The sequence below is a fragment of the Trachurus trachurus genome (genome assembly GCF_905171665.1).
Source record: "Trachurus trachurus genome assembly, chromosome: 5".
NCBI classification, from domain to species: Eukaryota; Metazoa; Chordata; class Actinopteri; order Carangiformes; family Carangidae; genus Trachurus; species Trachurus trachurus.
Window position 1 is genome coordinate 1,351,689 of NC_139896.1, and position 17,319 is coordinate 1,369,007.

Consider the following 17,319-nt stretch of genomic DNA (forward strand, 5'->3'; position numbering starts at 1 on the left):
ATTCATCCACATTAATATGAGACTTTTTTAGAACCAATAGAAAACTCCTGGTTGTCCGTTTAAAGCAGAAGTAAGTGATATATTAGTGTTAATATAAGTCTTAAATAGTTATATCTTCCGACAGCAATCACTTCTATAGAGTGTTTGGACTGAAACACGGGTCTGTCAGTCACTCTGCTCTGCTCTGAGCCCAGGAGAAAACATTTATCGTATCCTACAGTTTTTATCCAATGAGGAGAGAGAACGGCATGCAGGGCTGTGTGTGCAGCCAAGGGACGCCGTGAATGTGGTGACGTAGGGACGAGGACTGTTATGGTGCGTTCAAGGAAACTCGTGTTTTTCCGACCTGTGAAGTGGTACCAGTTCGATCTGGTACGAGTTCACCGGTCAGAAGTTACGAGTGGCCGTTATAGTGACTTTCACCGGTAAAACAGGTCGGAAAAACACGAGTGGGTTGCCTGGAACGTGTAACAGTTGTAAATGTTCCTTTAAGAACGTAAGCGTGAAGGCGCCGGGACGTCATTGAGCGTCGCGCCGCGTTGTTTTGTTTTCAGTTGAGAAGAAGGCTACCCGATGAGTGGACGCCATTAGCTTACTGAGCTGGTTTCTCCCTATGGTTTCTCCTTTTTTTCTTCTTCTTAACTCAGCTAACAGTGAGTAAAGTGAGACTGCTTCTTTGTCATGTATGATAGTATGAAGTGTTCGGCTCAATAAAAGGGCAAGAGTGAAGTCCCAAGTTAACTATTTTTGTGGACATTACTGTTTTTCCTGCTCACACGACCGACTCTCACTCACGAACTGTTACAAACGCTACAAAGTCGTAAGTTGTGACTTGAAGCTGTAATTTACGATTTCAAAAGCCTACCTGGAACGCAGCATTAGCGAAAACGACCGGACCACTTACTTCTGCTTTAATGGTACACAAAAAGGGTAATGAGTAGGTAATGACTCAGTACTCATTACCTACTCATTTTGATGTCTCACTTTACTTTAGGGTACAAAAAGAATAGTTAGTTCATCATTAGTTCCTGAGTAACTACTCCAATTTTGTGTACCAATTGTAAAGTGTTACCAGTTGTAGCAGTAGTAGTAGTACTTTGGCCCAGCACTTTTGCACTTTATCTCTCAGAAACTCTTTTGGTCCCCCTACCCATGGAAGTGTTGTCAAAATGTCAATGTTTTATTTTGTTATAGTCGTTTTGTTATGTCCTTGTTGTCTGCATTTTTTTGTCGTTTATAATAATATGTTTTTCTGTCACTGTACTGTTTTTATGTTTTGGGACTCCGGATGGAAATTAGCGCTGCTGCTATTCATGGGTTGCAGTGATGTCACGTCGAAGGGACCGCCGCCATATTTGTGTCCGATTTGACAGTTCTCCTCATACGACAGCATGCAAACCGCAGGATGGAAATGACAGTTTCTTGACAAAATGACAGGGTTTCATACATCCTGTCTGGGTTTATATCTCTATAACAACAGACTAACTCTATATTATCCCACTTATTACACAGTTTATGAATTAATTAATTAATATGAGACGTAATGTTGATCAAAGTCCTTAGTCCGGTCACTTCTCCGCTGTTTGCTCCTCACCCTCCTCTCGGTCGACTCGTGTGTAGTTGTTTTCAACAAGCTTTTGATAATCAATCAGTAGATTGATGAATTATCATGTAAATGTTACGATGTGCGCATTTATGTCGTCCTGTCTGTCATAAGAGATTACGATACGGGACAAGTTTGTGTCACGGACTCGCGGTGGCACAGACACAGCTGGTCACAGCTGTGACGCTGCGCTGGCCCGTCCGCTCTGTCCGCTCTGATCGCAGGTTTGGTTCCAGCAGCGGTGAGGGAGGCAGAGAGCCTCCACTCTCCCTCTAACAAGCTACAAGTCATTTTTCTAACATCACAATTAGTCTGAAGCTGGTAAAAATGAAACACAAGGTAAAAATCCTTGATAGTTCTTCTGCCCTGCTCCGCTGATCAGAGCGGCGTCCCTAGCAACGGCCCGTTTTACTTAGCAACAGTCTGTTATACAGAAATAAAAGACCCTAAATGCAGAATCAGTGAGTAATTAATAAGAAAGTAATCAAAATGCAGAATTCAATATATCCATGTTATTTAAAAAAAAAAGTGAACCCCCTCTTTTTGTGAGACTTGTCACAGCCCATGCTGCCACTGATAGATGCCTGCAGTCAACTATTTATTCCGCCTATAACTTTACGTCTTTTGGGATGGAATAAAACTGCAGTCCGGGGTTTCTTTGGCGACTGCTATCACAGCCAACAGCACAATATAATCCTGGCATCTTTCAATTAACGTCAATTTTTCGGTCTCTTGCTGATTTCCTCCTACTACTCCACTTGTTCTGGTAACGTGACGCTGTGATCTGTGCCCAGATTGCCCTGATTCGGACACAAATATGGCGGCGCAGAAACACAGTGACGTCATGTGAATCTAATGAATAATCCGGCACATGTGCACTGTCCCACCCAAATAAACAAATAATGTAAAGTAGTAGTAATGGTAGTAGTGACTCCACAGGTGGACAGAGACACAGATAGTGATGTTATGGTTCCTGTGTTCAGTGAGTTTGTCAAACCACAGTAAAGATCAACAACACTGTGTTTCATTCTTTTATCTGTGAATATTCACTCAGATGTTGCTGCTGTGTTGAAAAGGTGTAACCACCCTACACCCTAACACCTATTTTTCAGGCTGGTTTACAGTTGTAGGAGCAGACATACCTAGTTCATGCTTTACCTGCCTTATATATAATCACAGTAATTGGATTATGTTATTAAGTACAACAGTGATTATCAGAGTCCTCTTCCTCCATATGTAAACACTGTGTTTAACCTGCATGTTCCAGTGGAGTCAGATCAGATGCAGTGCTGTGGACACCAGATGGCAGTGTAACACCATGGACTGTAGCTCTGTGTGTTACTATAGAGCAGCAGCTCTGGTGGATTCCATCCCACAGCAGCAGACGATGCTGTTTGAGTTGGTTGGTTTTCAGGAAGAGGCTGTTTGGTTTCAGCAGATGGTGCAGACGGAGCTGATAAATATTAGACAGCTCCAGAATTAAGTAATAACAGTCGAGCATCTTAACAAGCTTGGATCTCTGACTGCTGCCTCCGTCCGTATGATGCAACACCCGGGAGGAAGAACTGGAACTGGAAAATCGCGGAGAAGGAAAAAGAGAAGAGGAACAAAGACCTAAAGACTGAAGGCTGTGACTGACATGAAGCAGCAGGATAATAATCACTGTCCACACTGCTGAGCAAAGTGAATCTACATCTCACAGTCATTTAAACGATGATAATGATCATGAGACAGACAGCCAGTCGTCTTGGTATTAATAAAAAACACATTTTATTTACATAAATTACAAGAAAAGCACAAACTGGTTCACCAAAATCTACATTAAAAACGTCTCGTATATATTACATTTAACAGATTTACTATCATTTACTCCAAGTTGTTGCAAGTAGAATCTTCAATAAAAACAAGGGCTATATGCGACTTTATCGGCATCTCATTGAAAATCGCTACGAGTCAAAGAAGAACAAAATCAAATAATCGGGACATTGTACTCACAGCACTCTGAGGACAACTAAGTCAGGACAATCGTCTGTGTGACCTCTGTAATATCGGAGACACCTGATTCAGGACTAGTGGTTATATAACTCTGTTTACAATGCTTGGCAAAAGGAGCTCGGTCGATCTTCACAAGGAGGACGTCGTCGAGTCCACCACCTCCCGTCCGTTACACACCGTTGGAACAACGTTCGATGCTGACGCTGCAAAACATGGAAAAACAAAAACAAAAGTTAAGTTCTCTTGTTATTGACAAAAACCTTCCTAACGCACTGTCTGTCTGTACACTATGAGCTGTTGACGACCCAGAGGACCACACACTTACACATGAGTTAGCAATTGTTGGTCTCCTCTGTCCTCTATAGTCCAGGCAATCTAGCTGATTTTGGACCCAAAAATAGAACTAATTGTAACAGAATGTTTTTCACCATACATCATTTCTATGAGGCGTCCAGAACAACATACTAAAAGTCCTAAGAAATCCTAGTTGGGGAAATATGTTTAATTTGCATCATTATTTACTGTATAAAGTCTATGGTGCCGACAACAATACACCCCAATGGGGCTATTTTTTCCCTTTACTCCTATCACAATGAAACTTTGCATAATGAAAATATCCATGAAATTCATTTTAAAAGAAACTTGTAATAAAAAAATGTTACATTTCATGGAATACTTTCATCGTGTAAAGTTTCATTGTGATAGGAGTAAAAGGAAAAAAATAGCCCCATTGGGGTGTATTGTTGTCAGCACCATTGACTTTATACAGTAAATAATGATGAGAATTAAACATATTTTCCCAACTAGGATTTCTTAGGACTTTTAGTATGTTGTTCTAGAGACCTCATAGAAATGATGTATGGTGAAAAACATTCTGTTACAATTAGTCTGTCGGAAAACGCTATCTAGCTGATTTTGGACCCAAAAATAGAACTAATTGTAACAGAATGTTTTTCACCATATATAATTTCTATGAGGCGTCCAGAACAACATACTAAAAGTCCTAAGAAATCCTAGTTGGGGAAATATGTTTAATTCGCATCATTATTTACTTTATAAAGTCTATGGTGCCGACAACAATACACCCCAATGGGGCTATTTTTTCCCTTTACTCCCATCACAATGAAACTTTACACAATGAAAGTATCCATGAAATTCATTTTCCAAGAAACTTGTAATACAAAAAATGTTACTTTTCATGTCTACTTTCATTGTGGTAGGAGTAAAGGAAAAAAAGAAGCCTATTCGGGTGTATTTTGGGCATATTTGATTAGTGTAAGGCTCATTTGCATATTCAAATTCATTTTAAAAGAAACTTGTAATAAAAAAAATTTACATTTCATGGATACTTTCATTGTGTAAAGTTTCATTGTGATAGGAGTAAAGGGAAAAAAAAATAGCTCCATTGGGGTGTATTGTTGTCAGCACCATAGACTTTATACAGTAAATAATGATGAGAATTAAACATATTTCCCCAACTAGGATTTCTTAGGACTTTTAGTATGTTGTTCTGGACACCTCATAGAAATGATGTATGGTGAAAAACATTCCGTTACAATTAGTCTGTCGGAAAACGCTATTTTGCCTGGACCACTACAGACGTAATATCTTCATCTACACCAGAAGCTGTGGTTTCAGGCTTGATAGATTGATAATGTATGCTATTCCTCGTACGCAGAATGTCTTTGGAGCCTTCAAAGCATTCGCACCCTCGTCCTACTATAAATTACAGAGTCATTTTAAACTGGATTACCTCCCAAGTATGGGAGATTTTAAAGCTAGGATCAAGGACTATTTGACTACTGAATGCACATGTCCTCTCACCGAACGCAGCTGGAGATTAGACTGTAATGATGTGATTTGCCAAACTGTTTGAACTGTTTTTATGTTGTTGTACTTTATGTGGACCTACTGTGCTGCTCTCTTGGCCAGGATCCCCTTGCAAAAGAGATTCTGAATCTCAATGGGATTATTCCTGGTTAAATAAAGGTTAAAAAAATGAATTATTTTTATTTATTTAATTTAGAAGGACAGTGTGCAGTGGCATTAATTATTAGAAAAAAAATAAAAAGATGGCTGCACCATATTTAGCGGAGATTCAGATTTCCATCTGTAGTCCTTAGGGGTACAATAAAATGGGGTAACAATACAACAAAGACTGCGACAAACATAGCAATTAGTAAATAAACAAACGACAACATGACAATTACAAAGCCTACCTAAAGATGTTCTGAGTATTTAAAATATACTGTATATAAGGGTTTATTATGAGTTATTGGTTAAATACAGCACAGTGTTGGAGGTGAGAGTGAAACAGACACTTATAAAGTTGTTAGAAGTAATGATACAACATTATATTTTATGTAGTGTATAAATAATGTGTTACTGTTTTGTTGAGTAGTTGCCTCAGGTGGTGAGGCAATTTTATTTGTATAGCTCATTTTTTACCAACAGTTTGTCTCAAAGGTCTTTACACAGCATCATAACAACATCCTCTGTCCTTAGACCCTCACACCCACTGAGGACAAACTCTTAAAGGAATAGTTCGCTCAAATTTGAAATTTCTCTGAGTTACAGGGGGTCTCGGCGTAGCAGTGCATGTCCATATAACGGTTGCAAATGGATACCAACTGTCTTCGTAACAAAAAGACACACCAAAAAACATCCAAATACCTCCATGCTGCTCGTCTGTAATGTCCGTCTTGTATTGAAGCCCCAACATGAGAAATTGTTCCCAAAAAAATTCAATAAGTCTATATTTCAAGCTTGTTTGTAACGGAAGCTCCTCTTCCTGGTCTATCTATCTACAAGACGGACATTACATACGAGCAGCATGGAGGTATTTGGATGTTTTTTGGTGTGTCTTTTTGTTACGAAGACAGTTGGTATCCATTTGCAACCGTCATATGGACATGCACTGCTACACCGAGACCCCCTGTAACTCAGAGAAGCCACGGAGGACTCTGAAACTTCTCCCAGCCCTTAGTCCACATGAGGGGGAGGAGATAATGAGTGAAATTTCAATTTTGGGTGAACTATCCCTTTAAGAAAACCCTGCTTGGTACCTTGAGAGAAGCTGGACCCGGGCCCGGTGGTGACACTGAAGCGCGTGGTGGCCACTCGCAGGGTGCTGACGTTCTTCTGCGGCTGGAAGAGGATGATGTGGACCTTGGGAGCGAAGAGGCAGCCGAGCACCACCGAGCCACTCAGACTCACAGAGATGCACATGGTGGTGGTCTGCACCTGCACCGGGAAACACAAGAACCATGGTCAGCTCATCAGTAACCAGGTAGTAAGGCTTTACTCCTGCAGCTACAGGGAATTTAACAGACTTAACACAGTAATGTGAGTCAACATTTAGTTATTATTCATTCATAAACTAAAGCCTCAGTGTCCAGTACATCAGTTTAACACGATAGTTCAACATTTTGTCAAACTGGACCATCACCATAATCCCTATAGTCATAGCAGTAGGTTCGTTACCTTTAATTGTCGGTGCAAGCTATATTTAGAACGGCGGAGCAGAGCTGTGAGCTGCTCAGAGCTAAACTTCGGAGGCTCACTATGGGATTTCTTGGTTTCCCTCATCAAACTCATCAAATACACAATCCAACAACTCCACAACGCTCTGGTGGACAAGTTGTGAGCTGCACATTCACCACGCTATGAGATAATAACACAACGTTACCACACAGAGTTGTTTTAGAGGGAAATTCATGCAAAACCTCTGATGCTCGTTGCCTTCAGGGACAGTTTTTCATCAACAGTCTCTGTATTTCCCTCTAAAACAACTCTGTCTGGTACTGGTAAGAAGGTACTACACAGAAGGTACTATGCAGATTCAAAGCGGACATCCACAGGTTATGTCTGCACAAAGCTCCAGTTTTTCTATGACAGAAAGTGTAAACAGCGTTCAAGAATTGTGGGAAACTGGCATGAGAAATGTAGGGAATTGGTACGTGGTGGTACACTGGACTATGAAACCTCAAAAGACTGCGAACATCTCGTGCAGAGTCCGGTCTGCTCAGACTCTGTTGGGGGCCTGAAGAGTTCATAAAGAGGTGAAGTTGAAGGTCTAGTTCAGTCGAAACCAGAGAAACAAGCTGAGATCAGTGCAGAGACCATGAGATCCTCTGGGAGGAAGGACAGGCAGAGCTGGGTGTTCACTCTGCCGGTGTCAGTGCAAACCGCGCGAGATTTGAGACTGAGACACTGGGAGCTTCCGCTACAAACAAGCTTAAAACATAGACTTATTAAATTTTTTTCGGAACAATTTCTCATGTCGGGGCTTCAATACAAGAGGGACATTACAGACGAGCAGCATGGAGGTATTTGGATGTTTTTTGGTGTGTCTTTTTGGACGAAGAAAAGTGAGCTCCGTTCTCAACCGTCATATGGACATGCAGTGCTGCACGGTGCCCCGCTGTAACTCAGAGAAGCCACGGAGGACTCTGAAACTTCTCCCAATTTCAAATTTTGGGTGAACTATCCCTTTAAGGTATGAACAGCATGAGAGCAGAGTGACTGAGGGAAACCGAAGGCCGTTAACTTTTCAGGAAGCAGGTAAAGACATTGTGTCTGGTCAGCGATGGAGGATTGAGTTAAGTTGTGAAGTTGGAGAATAGTTTCTGAACGTCTGTGGTAGGTAGGCTACTTATCTCTTGTGATGAATAATCTTTTAAGCACAGTCGTGGTGTTAAAAAAAAAAAAAAGACGAATATTCATTTTCAAAAGGCAGAGACTTAGGAAGAAGAAACGAGGACGTTTCATAATGCAGAATGAAAGGCCGGTGCAGCAGCAGGAGGACGACGGCTGTGAAGGAGAGGTGTTAAACGATCTGTTTATTTGCCCGTCAATCAATCTCTTAACCCCACATCTCCCTGTCATCAGGCTGCTTCCTCTCGCTGCTCTGGTTTTGTCTCTCCTGGATAACAGGACGGAGCTGTGTGTCGCTGTGTGACAGGTGCGTTTCATTCTCACACGGCGCAGCAGCAGGTGTCTGTCAGAATGCTAATGCTGCTGTTAGAATAATGTGGCTGTGTACAAACTGCTCTCACACAGAGAGAGAAGCACAGAATCCATCCAGGTCCTGTTCAGCTCTAAATCTCCATCAGCTTACATTACATTACATGATCTAATTATTACTTGGTTAAAGGGAAAGTTCAACATTTTGGCAAACTGGCCCATTGCCATAATCCCTATAGTCATAGCAGTAGGTTTGTTACCTTTAATTGTCGGTGCAAGCTATTTTTAGAACGGCGGAGCAGAGCCTTGAGCTGCTCAGAGCTACGCTACGGAGGCTCATGGGATAGAGGCAGAGACTGCTTGATGAAAAACTGTCCCTGAAGGCAACGTGCATCAGCGGTTTTGCATGAATTTCCCTCTAAAACAACTCTGTGTGGTAACGTTGTGTTATTATCTCATAGTGTGGTGAATGTGCAGCTCACAACTTGTACATTGTGGAGTTGTTGGATTGTGTATTTGATGAGGGAAACCAAGAAATCCCATAATGAGCCTCTGTAGCGTAGCTCTGAGCAGCTCACGACTCTGCTCCGCCGTTCATAAAAATAGCTTGCACCAACAATTAAAGGTACATTGTGTAAGAATTCCTCCCATCTAGCGTTGTGGTTGTAGATCTCAAGCAACTCAGTCGTATTTTTCATGCTCCATTCAGGTGAAATCGGGCAGACGGCAGACGGACGACAGCCGCTGCACGTAACGGCATAAACAAGCCTCTATGTAAACAAGTGTTCCGTCAGCACGAGGCAAAACAACACACGTGACAACATGTTGTCATGGCGATGTGGTATTGTTTTACCGTCTTTCTCTGGACTTCTGTGACTAAAATGACATCTGGTTTGTTAGCGACGGACGTCTGCCCGACTGCAGGTGAATGCAGCATCAGTGTAACGCTCCATTCAGAGCTGAAAGGAACACTTCACTTTGTTTATGGGGGGGATTACTGGTTTATGACAAACAGACTGAAGAACCAAATAATCCATTTTCATGAAGAGATAACAGGAGAAGTTACACGAGTTGAAGACTCACAGAAACACTTAAAGGGACATTGTGTAACTTCTCCTGTTATTTATTCATAAAAATGGATTATTTGGTTCTTCAGTCTGTTTTTCATTAAGATCAACAAAGTGAAGTGTTCCTTTCAGCTCTGAATGAGCCGTTCATATCATTCATATCTACATGTAGCGGGTAAGCTCGGTGCTGCTGCCATGTGGTGTCTCCATGTTTTTACGTTCAGTGGCAGCGTGACGGTAGGAAACCACGGAAACTCAGCGGAGACACCGGAGCTGTCGGCTCAGGTCACCGTGGTAACGCAGTGAGGAGGAATGGAGCGTTACACTGATGCTGCATTCACCTGCAGTCGGGCAGACGTCCGTCGCTAACAAACCAGATGTCATTTTTTAGTCACAGAAGTCCAGAGAAAGACGGTAAAACAATACCACATCGCCATGACAACATATTGTCACGTGTATTGTTTTGCCTCGTGCTGACGGACCACTTGTTTACATAGAGGCTTGTTTATGCCGTTACCTGCAGCGGCTGTCGTCCGTCTGCCCAATTTCACCTGAATGCAGCATGAAAAATACGACTGAGTTGCTTGCGATCTACAACCGCACCGCTAGATGGGAGTAATTCTTACACAATGTCCCTTTAATTAACGACTTAAAGGGCAAAGTGCACCGTGAATCATCCAACGCCTGAGTCTCTGTATCTGCAGATGAATTGCAGATAGCTGTGCAGTGAATTCAGCATTAAGATTCACCTCATGGCACCTCTGAAATACAGTCCACACACACACACCGACGCCCCGATTGGGAAGTCTGTATGTGTGTGTGTGTGTATGTTGTGGACATTTGCATACATGCAATGATGAGGACAACATGGGGACAAGGTTTATGGTTGATCATCTGAGCCGGAGCGAAGGGGACGGAGGCCCAGAGTCCTCGGTTCTGAACAGAGCTGCAGACGGTGACGACCTGTTAAGTGGTTTTAATAATTCACTAGATGTTTCTGTGGAAGAGAGGACATGGAAGCTGCTTTTGCGGGAATATTTTTCCAGAGTGTGGAGAACAGGATGTCGAGCACCGTGGCTCCTCTGCTCTCTGATGTTTGAAGATGTTATTTCATTTCACAAATACAACACACTGCTGCTGCTGCTGCTGCTGCTTCAGATATAAATAATGTCTGCTGCCTTCCTCAGGAGAAGCTCGCAGCACAGATGAGATTCCATGCTTTTTATTGGGCTTGGTGCTGTATGTATGTTTATTAAAAAAGCTTTATTGGATGAAGCCGGTGCAGCAGCAGCAGCACAAACAGCAGTAACTCACTGATGGAGATGAAGCTGTGTGATGTTTCACAAGCAGAAATAAATCTGTTCTTTCTTTTGTCGAGCTGGACTGTGGCGGGTCCTGTATATGTGTGTATGTGAGATGACGGTGAGCTCCGTATCATAGTGGAGGTGAATCATGGCGGTGCTGAGCTGCTTTAATCAAAGACGGTTTATAAGCCCCGCCCCCCCATGACGATCAGCTTCCTGTATGATGTCACTAGGCTTCTGCTCGGCCACGCCCCTTTAGGGAGACCAGAGGCAGCATAGAGTGTATTGACTCCAATGGGACAGTTGAACGTGAACACAGATTATGGTCTGTCCTTTCTCCCCACAGTCACTGAAGTAAATGTTGGACTCATTTTTCACAAGCCACATCTCTTCTGAACAGTTTGACACCAAAATGGAAACTTTCAGACGGACACATCCGGAGAAAATCCACTTTGTTCCAGACCTGTCTCTGTCTCTACCACACACTCTCGCCAGATTTGGCCACAGATCTCCTAGGCAACGTCAAACAAACGGCCGCAAACTCCCGTGACAATGATTTAAATGATTTCCGTCATGCTAAATATGACTGTTAGTAGTGTAAATATTTAATGTTATCATAAGAAAATATAAATATCTCACTTTCATCTACCTACAGATTGTATAAATCCACACACACGTTCACAGACGAGGTGGTGACGGTTGGCCACGCCCATTTAGAGAGACAGGAAGTGAAACCATTTCTATCATTGGAGCAGCCTCTCATGGAGGATCTTTCCGTATATTGAATATCTTTGTCCTGAGTTCCCAGAACTGTCTTAAAGGGACATTGTGTAACTTCTCCTGTTATCTATTCATGAAAAATGGATTATTTCTACCACTTGTTTACATAGACGCTTGTTTATCCTGTTACATGAGGATCTTTCCATTTATTGAATATCTTTGCTTTAATGTCAAACCAACAAGTGAAGGCGTCTCATAAAGCAGGAGCAGCTGTAAAGATCACAGGAGGTCGCTCCGTCGCTCCGTCCTCGCTGTTCTCTGTTTGCTGCTGAGATGAGATGAGATGAGATGAGATGAGATGAGATGACCAGCTCTGCTCTGCTCCCTCAGGCTGCAGGAGAGCACCTTCAATATTTCATATCATAATCAAATGTGTTATTCATGGCTCAGTAGATTGTATTTAGTTTGCTTCAATATTTCATGAAACCATGTATTTGTCATTCTGCTGAATATTTGCAACAACAACAGTGTGAGGAGGAGCTGAGCTGAGCGGAGCGGCGCGGTGTAAAACCAGAGAACAGAACAGCAGTAGAAGCAGCTCAGGAATTATTCATGGGTCAGAGGGGACGAGGCCGGCGGCGGCGCCCGGAGGAACGCTCCTCTGAGCCTCCGAGCTGCGGTCCCAGTCCCAGGACGGAGGACACAGCTGGGACTTCACACTCCAGTCGCCACGGAGACCACAGGGACACGGACGGACACAGACGGACACACAGAGGGACGTTCAGTTCAGTTCCCTTTCACTTTGTCTCCTCCATGTTTCTGCACAGGCAGCAACAACAACAGCTCAGGCATGTGTCAGGGGATTCCTCCGTCTGTCTGTCTGTCTATCTATCTATCTATCTATCCATCCATCCATCCATCCATCTATCCATCAAATTCGAAGGCTCCTCCAAACGCAGCCTGCAGCGTCCTCCTTTCCCCTGCATTCGGAGGATGCACTGTCACTACCCGATTTGCATCGCTACCCGATATGTGACAATACTGGTCTGCGCATGCGCAGACCGGCCGCCATCTTTGACAGCTGCCTACGGCAACTCCACTTGGACAAACTTCATTAGGGCGCTGCCCGATTTGCGTACAAGCGTCTGCTTAAAGGAGCATTATCGCAAATACAGCAGTAATAGCATAAAATAAGCTGACATATGTAAAAGATGGGTCGGGGGGAGCCATAACTAAATTTACAAAAAAAAATCGCCAACAGTATAGTGTCCGTGGGGCAAATGCAGCATTTGTCTTTGTTATGATCCAAGCCGGCCCGGCGCTTGCTGCGTTAAAATGCACTCGGAACTCGCAAATCCGACCTCCGAACCGGACAAATATGCAACAGTAAGTAATGTAGCAGTGTTAGGGTGCTCACAGTCACTGAATCGCTGGTAGAACACTTTGTCTCCACGTCCCTGTGTCTTTCTTCAGCTGTCCTCTCAGCGTTATTAAGGAGGAGGACGTTTCAGTTGTTGTTGTCGTTGTTGTGGTTGTGCGCGACGTAGAGCTGCCGCTTCCACTAGCGAGTTTTCTTTTTCCCGCGATTGCACGTTCATTCAGCCTGGTGAGGGAGGAGGAGGGGGGGCGGGGGGGGGACTTAACGAGGCTGCTCTCTCTCTCTCTGACAGCTGCCCACTTGTTTATATCTGATAAGCTCCGCCTGGCTCCATCTAGTGGCCGAATTTTGCGATAATACTCCTTTAATGTTCTGTACATTTAAAATACGGTACTGTGAAAATGATTTTTTTTTTAAACAAAAAAACGCAGACGTCCATCCTAAGACAGCTGCGGCAGACTCGTTTATTCAGTGAGTGTTGTGGTAGTTGTGATTGTTTGTGGTTGTCATGGTGATGAGGCCGGCGAGAAAAGAGGACAGTAAACATTAAAAGTCGCCTCTGTTCCTGTTTTCTGAGCATCAAGATCCAAACCACCACAACCAACTCTCAGTTTACATTACTAATAAAGTATTTTTTTTTTTATAAAAAGATAAACCGTCTCTGGTGACGCACACAGGGCAGTGATCCTAAGTCAATTCAACTAAGTTTGTCCAAGTGGAGTTGCCGTACGTAGCTGTCACAAATCGGGTAGCGATGCAAATCGGGTAGTGACATGCACCGCTACTATCCTTCGCGGCCTCCCGTATCCCAAGATGCTTTGCTGCACCGTTGTTGTTATTAGCAACCTAGCCCGCTAGCTATCGAACGGTAGCAGCTCTGTGCTGTAGCCATGGTAACCCGGCTCTGCGGCCGGCTCGGAGGTGTGGTCGCCCGCTGAGCTGAGCTCTGCTCTGGCTGCACAGGTGAGGAGCAGAGGCAAAGCATCTGTGTGTGACAACTTTTAATAAGAAAGCTCTGAAAACGCATCACTTGTGCTTTATTCTCTATTCACTTAATAGCCTGAAGCCTGAAGCCTGAAGCCTAGTTACCCCCCTGGCTGCTGTTCAATGGTTTGTTTATTAGTATATTAATGATAACTGCCCTTGTATTGATTCTACTTCTTTAAAAAAAAAGTGAGGGGCGGAGGAGCCGTTGCAAGCGCCACTTTTAAATGTTTAACGTTCGGCCGTTGTTTACGTTCGGATGCAATCAGGAAATGCTCCGAAGGCTAGACCGTCCCATTTACCGACGGTTGATGCAGCCGTCGGAGGAGGAGGAGGAGGAGGAGGAGGAGGAGACCGCGTAGGCTGGGTCCTCCGAAGGCTGCAGCCCCTGAATTGAGACACAGCTTGTCTGTCTGTCTGTCCGTCCGTCCGTCCGTCCATCTATCTATCGTATGTTCTTCTTTGCTCGTTACAGGACAGTCTGAAGTTTGCAGCAGCTAATTAAGAAGAATTACATATTACTACATATTCCTCGGAGCCAGCGGCAGCACAGACACGTCTGACAGCTGAATCAATAGTAGGTGACATTAGTTTGTGATTTCATGCATATGAAATCCCAGTTCCAGCCCAGAAGAAGAAGAAGTCATTATCTGTGCGGATGTATTCAGCTCAGATTAGAGGAGCCTAAAGCAATCTGAACAAATAATGCATTTCAAATGGTTTTCACAGCGTGCGCCACATTTAGAGAAGAGTAAAGTAACATTTCATTAAAGGGACAACGAGGAGTTTCTCCATCGGCAGAACGAAAAATTCTGCAACAATACAAAAGTCTGATATTAATGTGGATGAATCTACGTTACCACTTGTTAATGGTCCATTTTAGATAAATCTATGGTTTTGTCTCTATGGTTATTTAGTTATTATTAGTGGTGGTGGAAATGCTGGGCGAGCCGACCAGCGTTTCTTTACTTTCGGTTTCGTGGCGAGTCATGAGAATAACGCTGCCGAATCTCCGTTTATGGTGGGAACTACGACGGTATGTGATCGTCTTCCAACCTCTGACTTTAATTCTTGATGAATGAAAACATGAGTCTGTCTTGCACCGGTCAAAGAATTTCACGGTGCGGAGGCTCATAAATGTAGTGTGAAAACACTTTGCTTTTACAAAACTCCTTGTTGTCCCTTTAAAGGACGATTCCAGGCAAATTCAACTCAGGGCTGTATGTTCCTAACTAGCTTCTTAGGCTGTTTCCATCCCTCAAAGCCACAGACAGCGTCAGATGTCGACTCAAACATGCAGCCAGAAGTTTATTTACTTCAACAAGCCGACATGTTTGTAAAACTAGATCTCATTCAAAGTCTCCCAGAGTCTCGCGCGAGACCCAAGTTGACGCTCAGTGTGTTCACGTGCAGTCAGACTCGGAAGCTCCCGTTTGTGTCATAAACACAGGAATATCAACTCTGGACTTGCTTCAAGTAAAATAAACTTCTGGGCGCATGTGGAAAAAATGTACCTTTCAAGCAAGTCAAGAGTTGATATTTCTGTGTTTATGACACAAACGGGAGCTTCCCACTGCACCTGAACACACCGAGCAGCAACTTGGGACTCGACTCCGCCAGACTTTAAATTAGATCTAGTTTTACAAACATGTCGGCTTGTTGAAGTAAATAAACTTCTGGCTGCATGTTTGAGTCTCCATCTGATGCTGTCTGTGGCTTTGGGGGATGGAAACAGCCTAAGCAGCAGAACTTGCATCCGCTCCCATTCATTGCTGCGGTGGCGATGCGGGGACAGACACAACTACCGCAAAACAGGAGCAATTAAACTGAAAATCTTCAGATTCCTTCTTTTAGACCTAAAATGATATGAAAATACAGCCCCGAGTTGAATTTACCCGGAATTGTCCTTTAATGGGCCGAGCTTCGGCGGCGTCACTCACCCTGTAGTCGCTGGCGGTCACGTAGAAGATGGGCTGGAAGGCCAGCCAGATGATGCAGGTGGTGTACATGGTGAAGCCGATGAACTTGGCCTCGTTGAAGTTCTCGGGGCATTTGCGCGTCTTGAAGGCGTAGACGGTGCAGAGGATGATGAGGACGCAGTTGTAGGTCAGCGACAGCAGCATGCTGGAGTCTTTGCTGTTGCACTTGAGGGTGACGACGTCTCTCCGCTCGGGGCTCACCTCCTTCCTCACGCCCGGCGTCTCCACCAGCAGCCACACCACCACCACCACCAGCTGGCACGAGATCAGCGCTCCGCAGATCGCCACCTGCCGGAAAACGGGAAAAATATCATATGTTTCTCACTGACGCAAAAGAATAATAATAAAATGTGCGTGCCTTATTCCAAAAAGATATTGTTGCTTGCTACCCCTAATATTACTGTTTAGTGCACTGCAAAAACACTTTTTACTTATTTCAAGTCTATTTTCATTTGAAATAGCCTAAGTAGAAAAATCTGATAGTGGAGCAAGTTTTTCTTTCTTATTACAAGCACAAAAAACAGATTTTTTCACTTATTTCAATTGAAAATTAGTTTGAAACAAGTGAAAATGATCTAAAAACAAGTTAATTTTTAGGTGATGAGTCTTATTTAAAGTGGAAAGAGATTAGTTTTGACTAGAAATTAGACATTTTGACAAGAAATAAGACAAATATTCTTGGAAAGATTTAGAGTTTTTGCAGTGTAATAATAAAAAAGTGTGTGCCTTATTCCAAAAAGATATTGTTGCTTGCTACCCCTAATATTACTCTTTATTGCACTGCAAAAACTCTAAATCTTACCAAGAATATTTGTCTTATTTCTAGTCAAAACTAATCTCATTCTACCTAAAATCAGACTCATCACATAAAAAGCAGCTTGTTTTTAGACACTTTTTACTTCTTTCAATCATATTTTCACTTGAAATAAGTAGAAAAATCTGATAGTGGAGCAAGTTTTTCTTTCTTATTACAAGAACAAAAAACTTGCTTTTACTGGCAGATTTTTCTACTTATTTCAAGTGAAAATTTGTTTGAAACAAGTGAAAATGATGTAAAAACAAGTTCATTTTTAGGCAACGAGTCTTATTTTAAGTATAATTAGATTAGTTTTGACTAGAAATGAGACATTTTGACAAGAAATAAGACAAATATTCTTGGTAAGATTTTGAGTTTTTGCAGTGTGGAATCGTTCCACAGATCATATTGATTGGAAAAAAACTTGGATGCTTCCTAACAAGTTTTTAATCACAAATAAGGGTTTCTTACAAAATCATACATAAATATTATCCAGCTAATCATTATATGCAAAAATTTAAAAAGGAC

General features: G+C 42.9%; 2 protein-coding genes across 3 annotated transcripts in view; one reads left to right on the forward strand and one right to left on the reverse strand.

Annotated features, from left to right (window-relative positions):
* The window catches only part of gpx1b (glutathione peroxidase 1b), a 320,730-nt gene that overhangs the window by 105,282 nt on the left and 198,129 nt on the right, over window positions 1-17,319 (forward strand). The gene's annotated exons all lie outside the window — the stretch shown is intronic.
* Window positions 3,589-17,319, reverse strand: part of grm2a (glutamate receptor, metabotropic 2a) — a gene marked incomplete at its 3' end in the record, with an annotated part of 58,693 nt that continues 44,962 nt past the window's right edge. Inside the window, exons 6-8 of one of the 2 annotated variants that reach the window (XM_083972374.1) lie at window positions 15,957-16,283; window positions 6,664-6,841; window positions 3,589-3,801 (exon numbers count right to left, since the gene is read on the reverse strand). In XM_083972374.1, the coding sequence (XP_083828500.1) occupies window positions 3,728-3,801; window positions 6,664-6,841; window positions 15,957-16,283 (579 nt within the window). The remainder of the gene's footprint in view (window positions 3,802-6,663; window positions 6,842-15,956; window positions 16,284-17,319) is intronic. The other variant, XM_083972375.1, reaches the window with a different exon arrangement.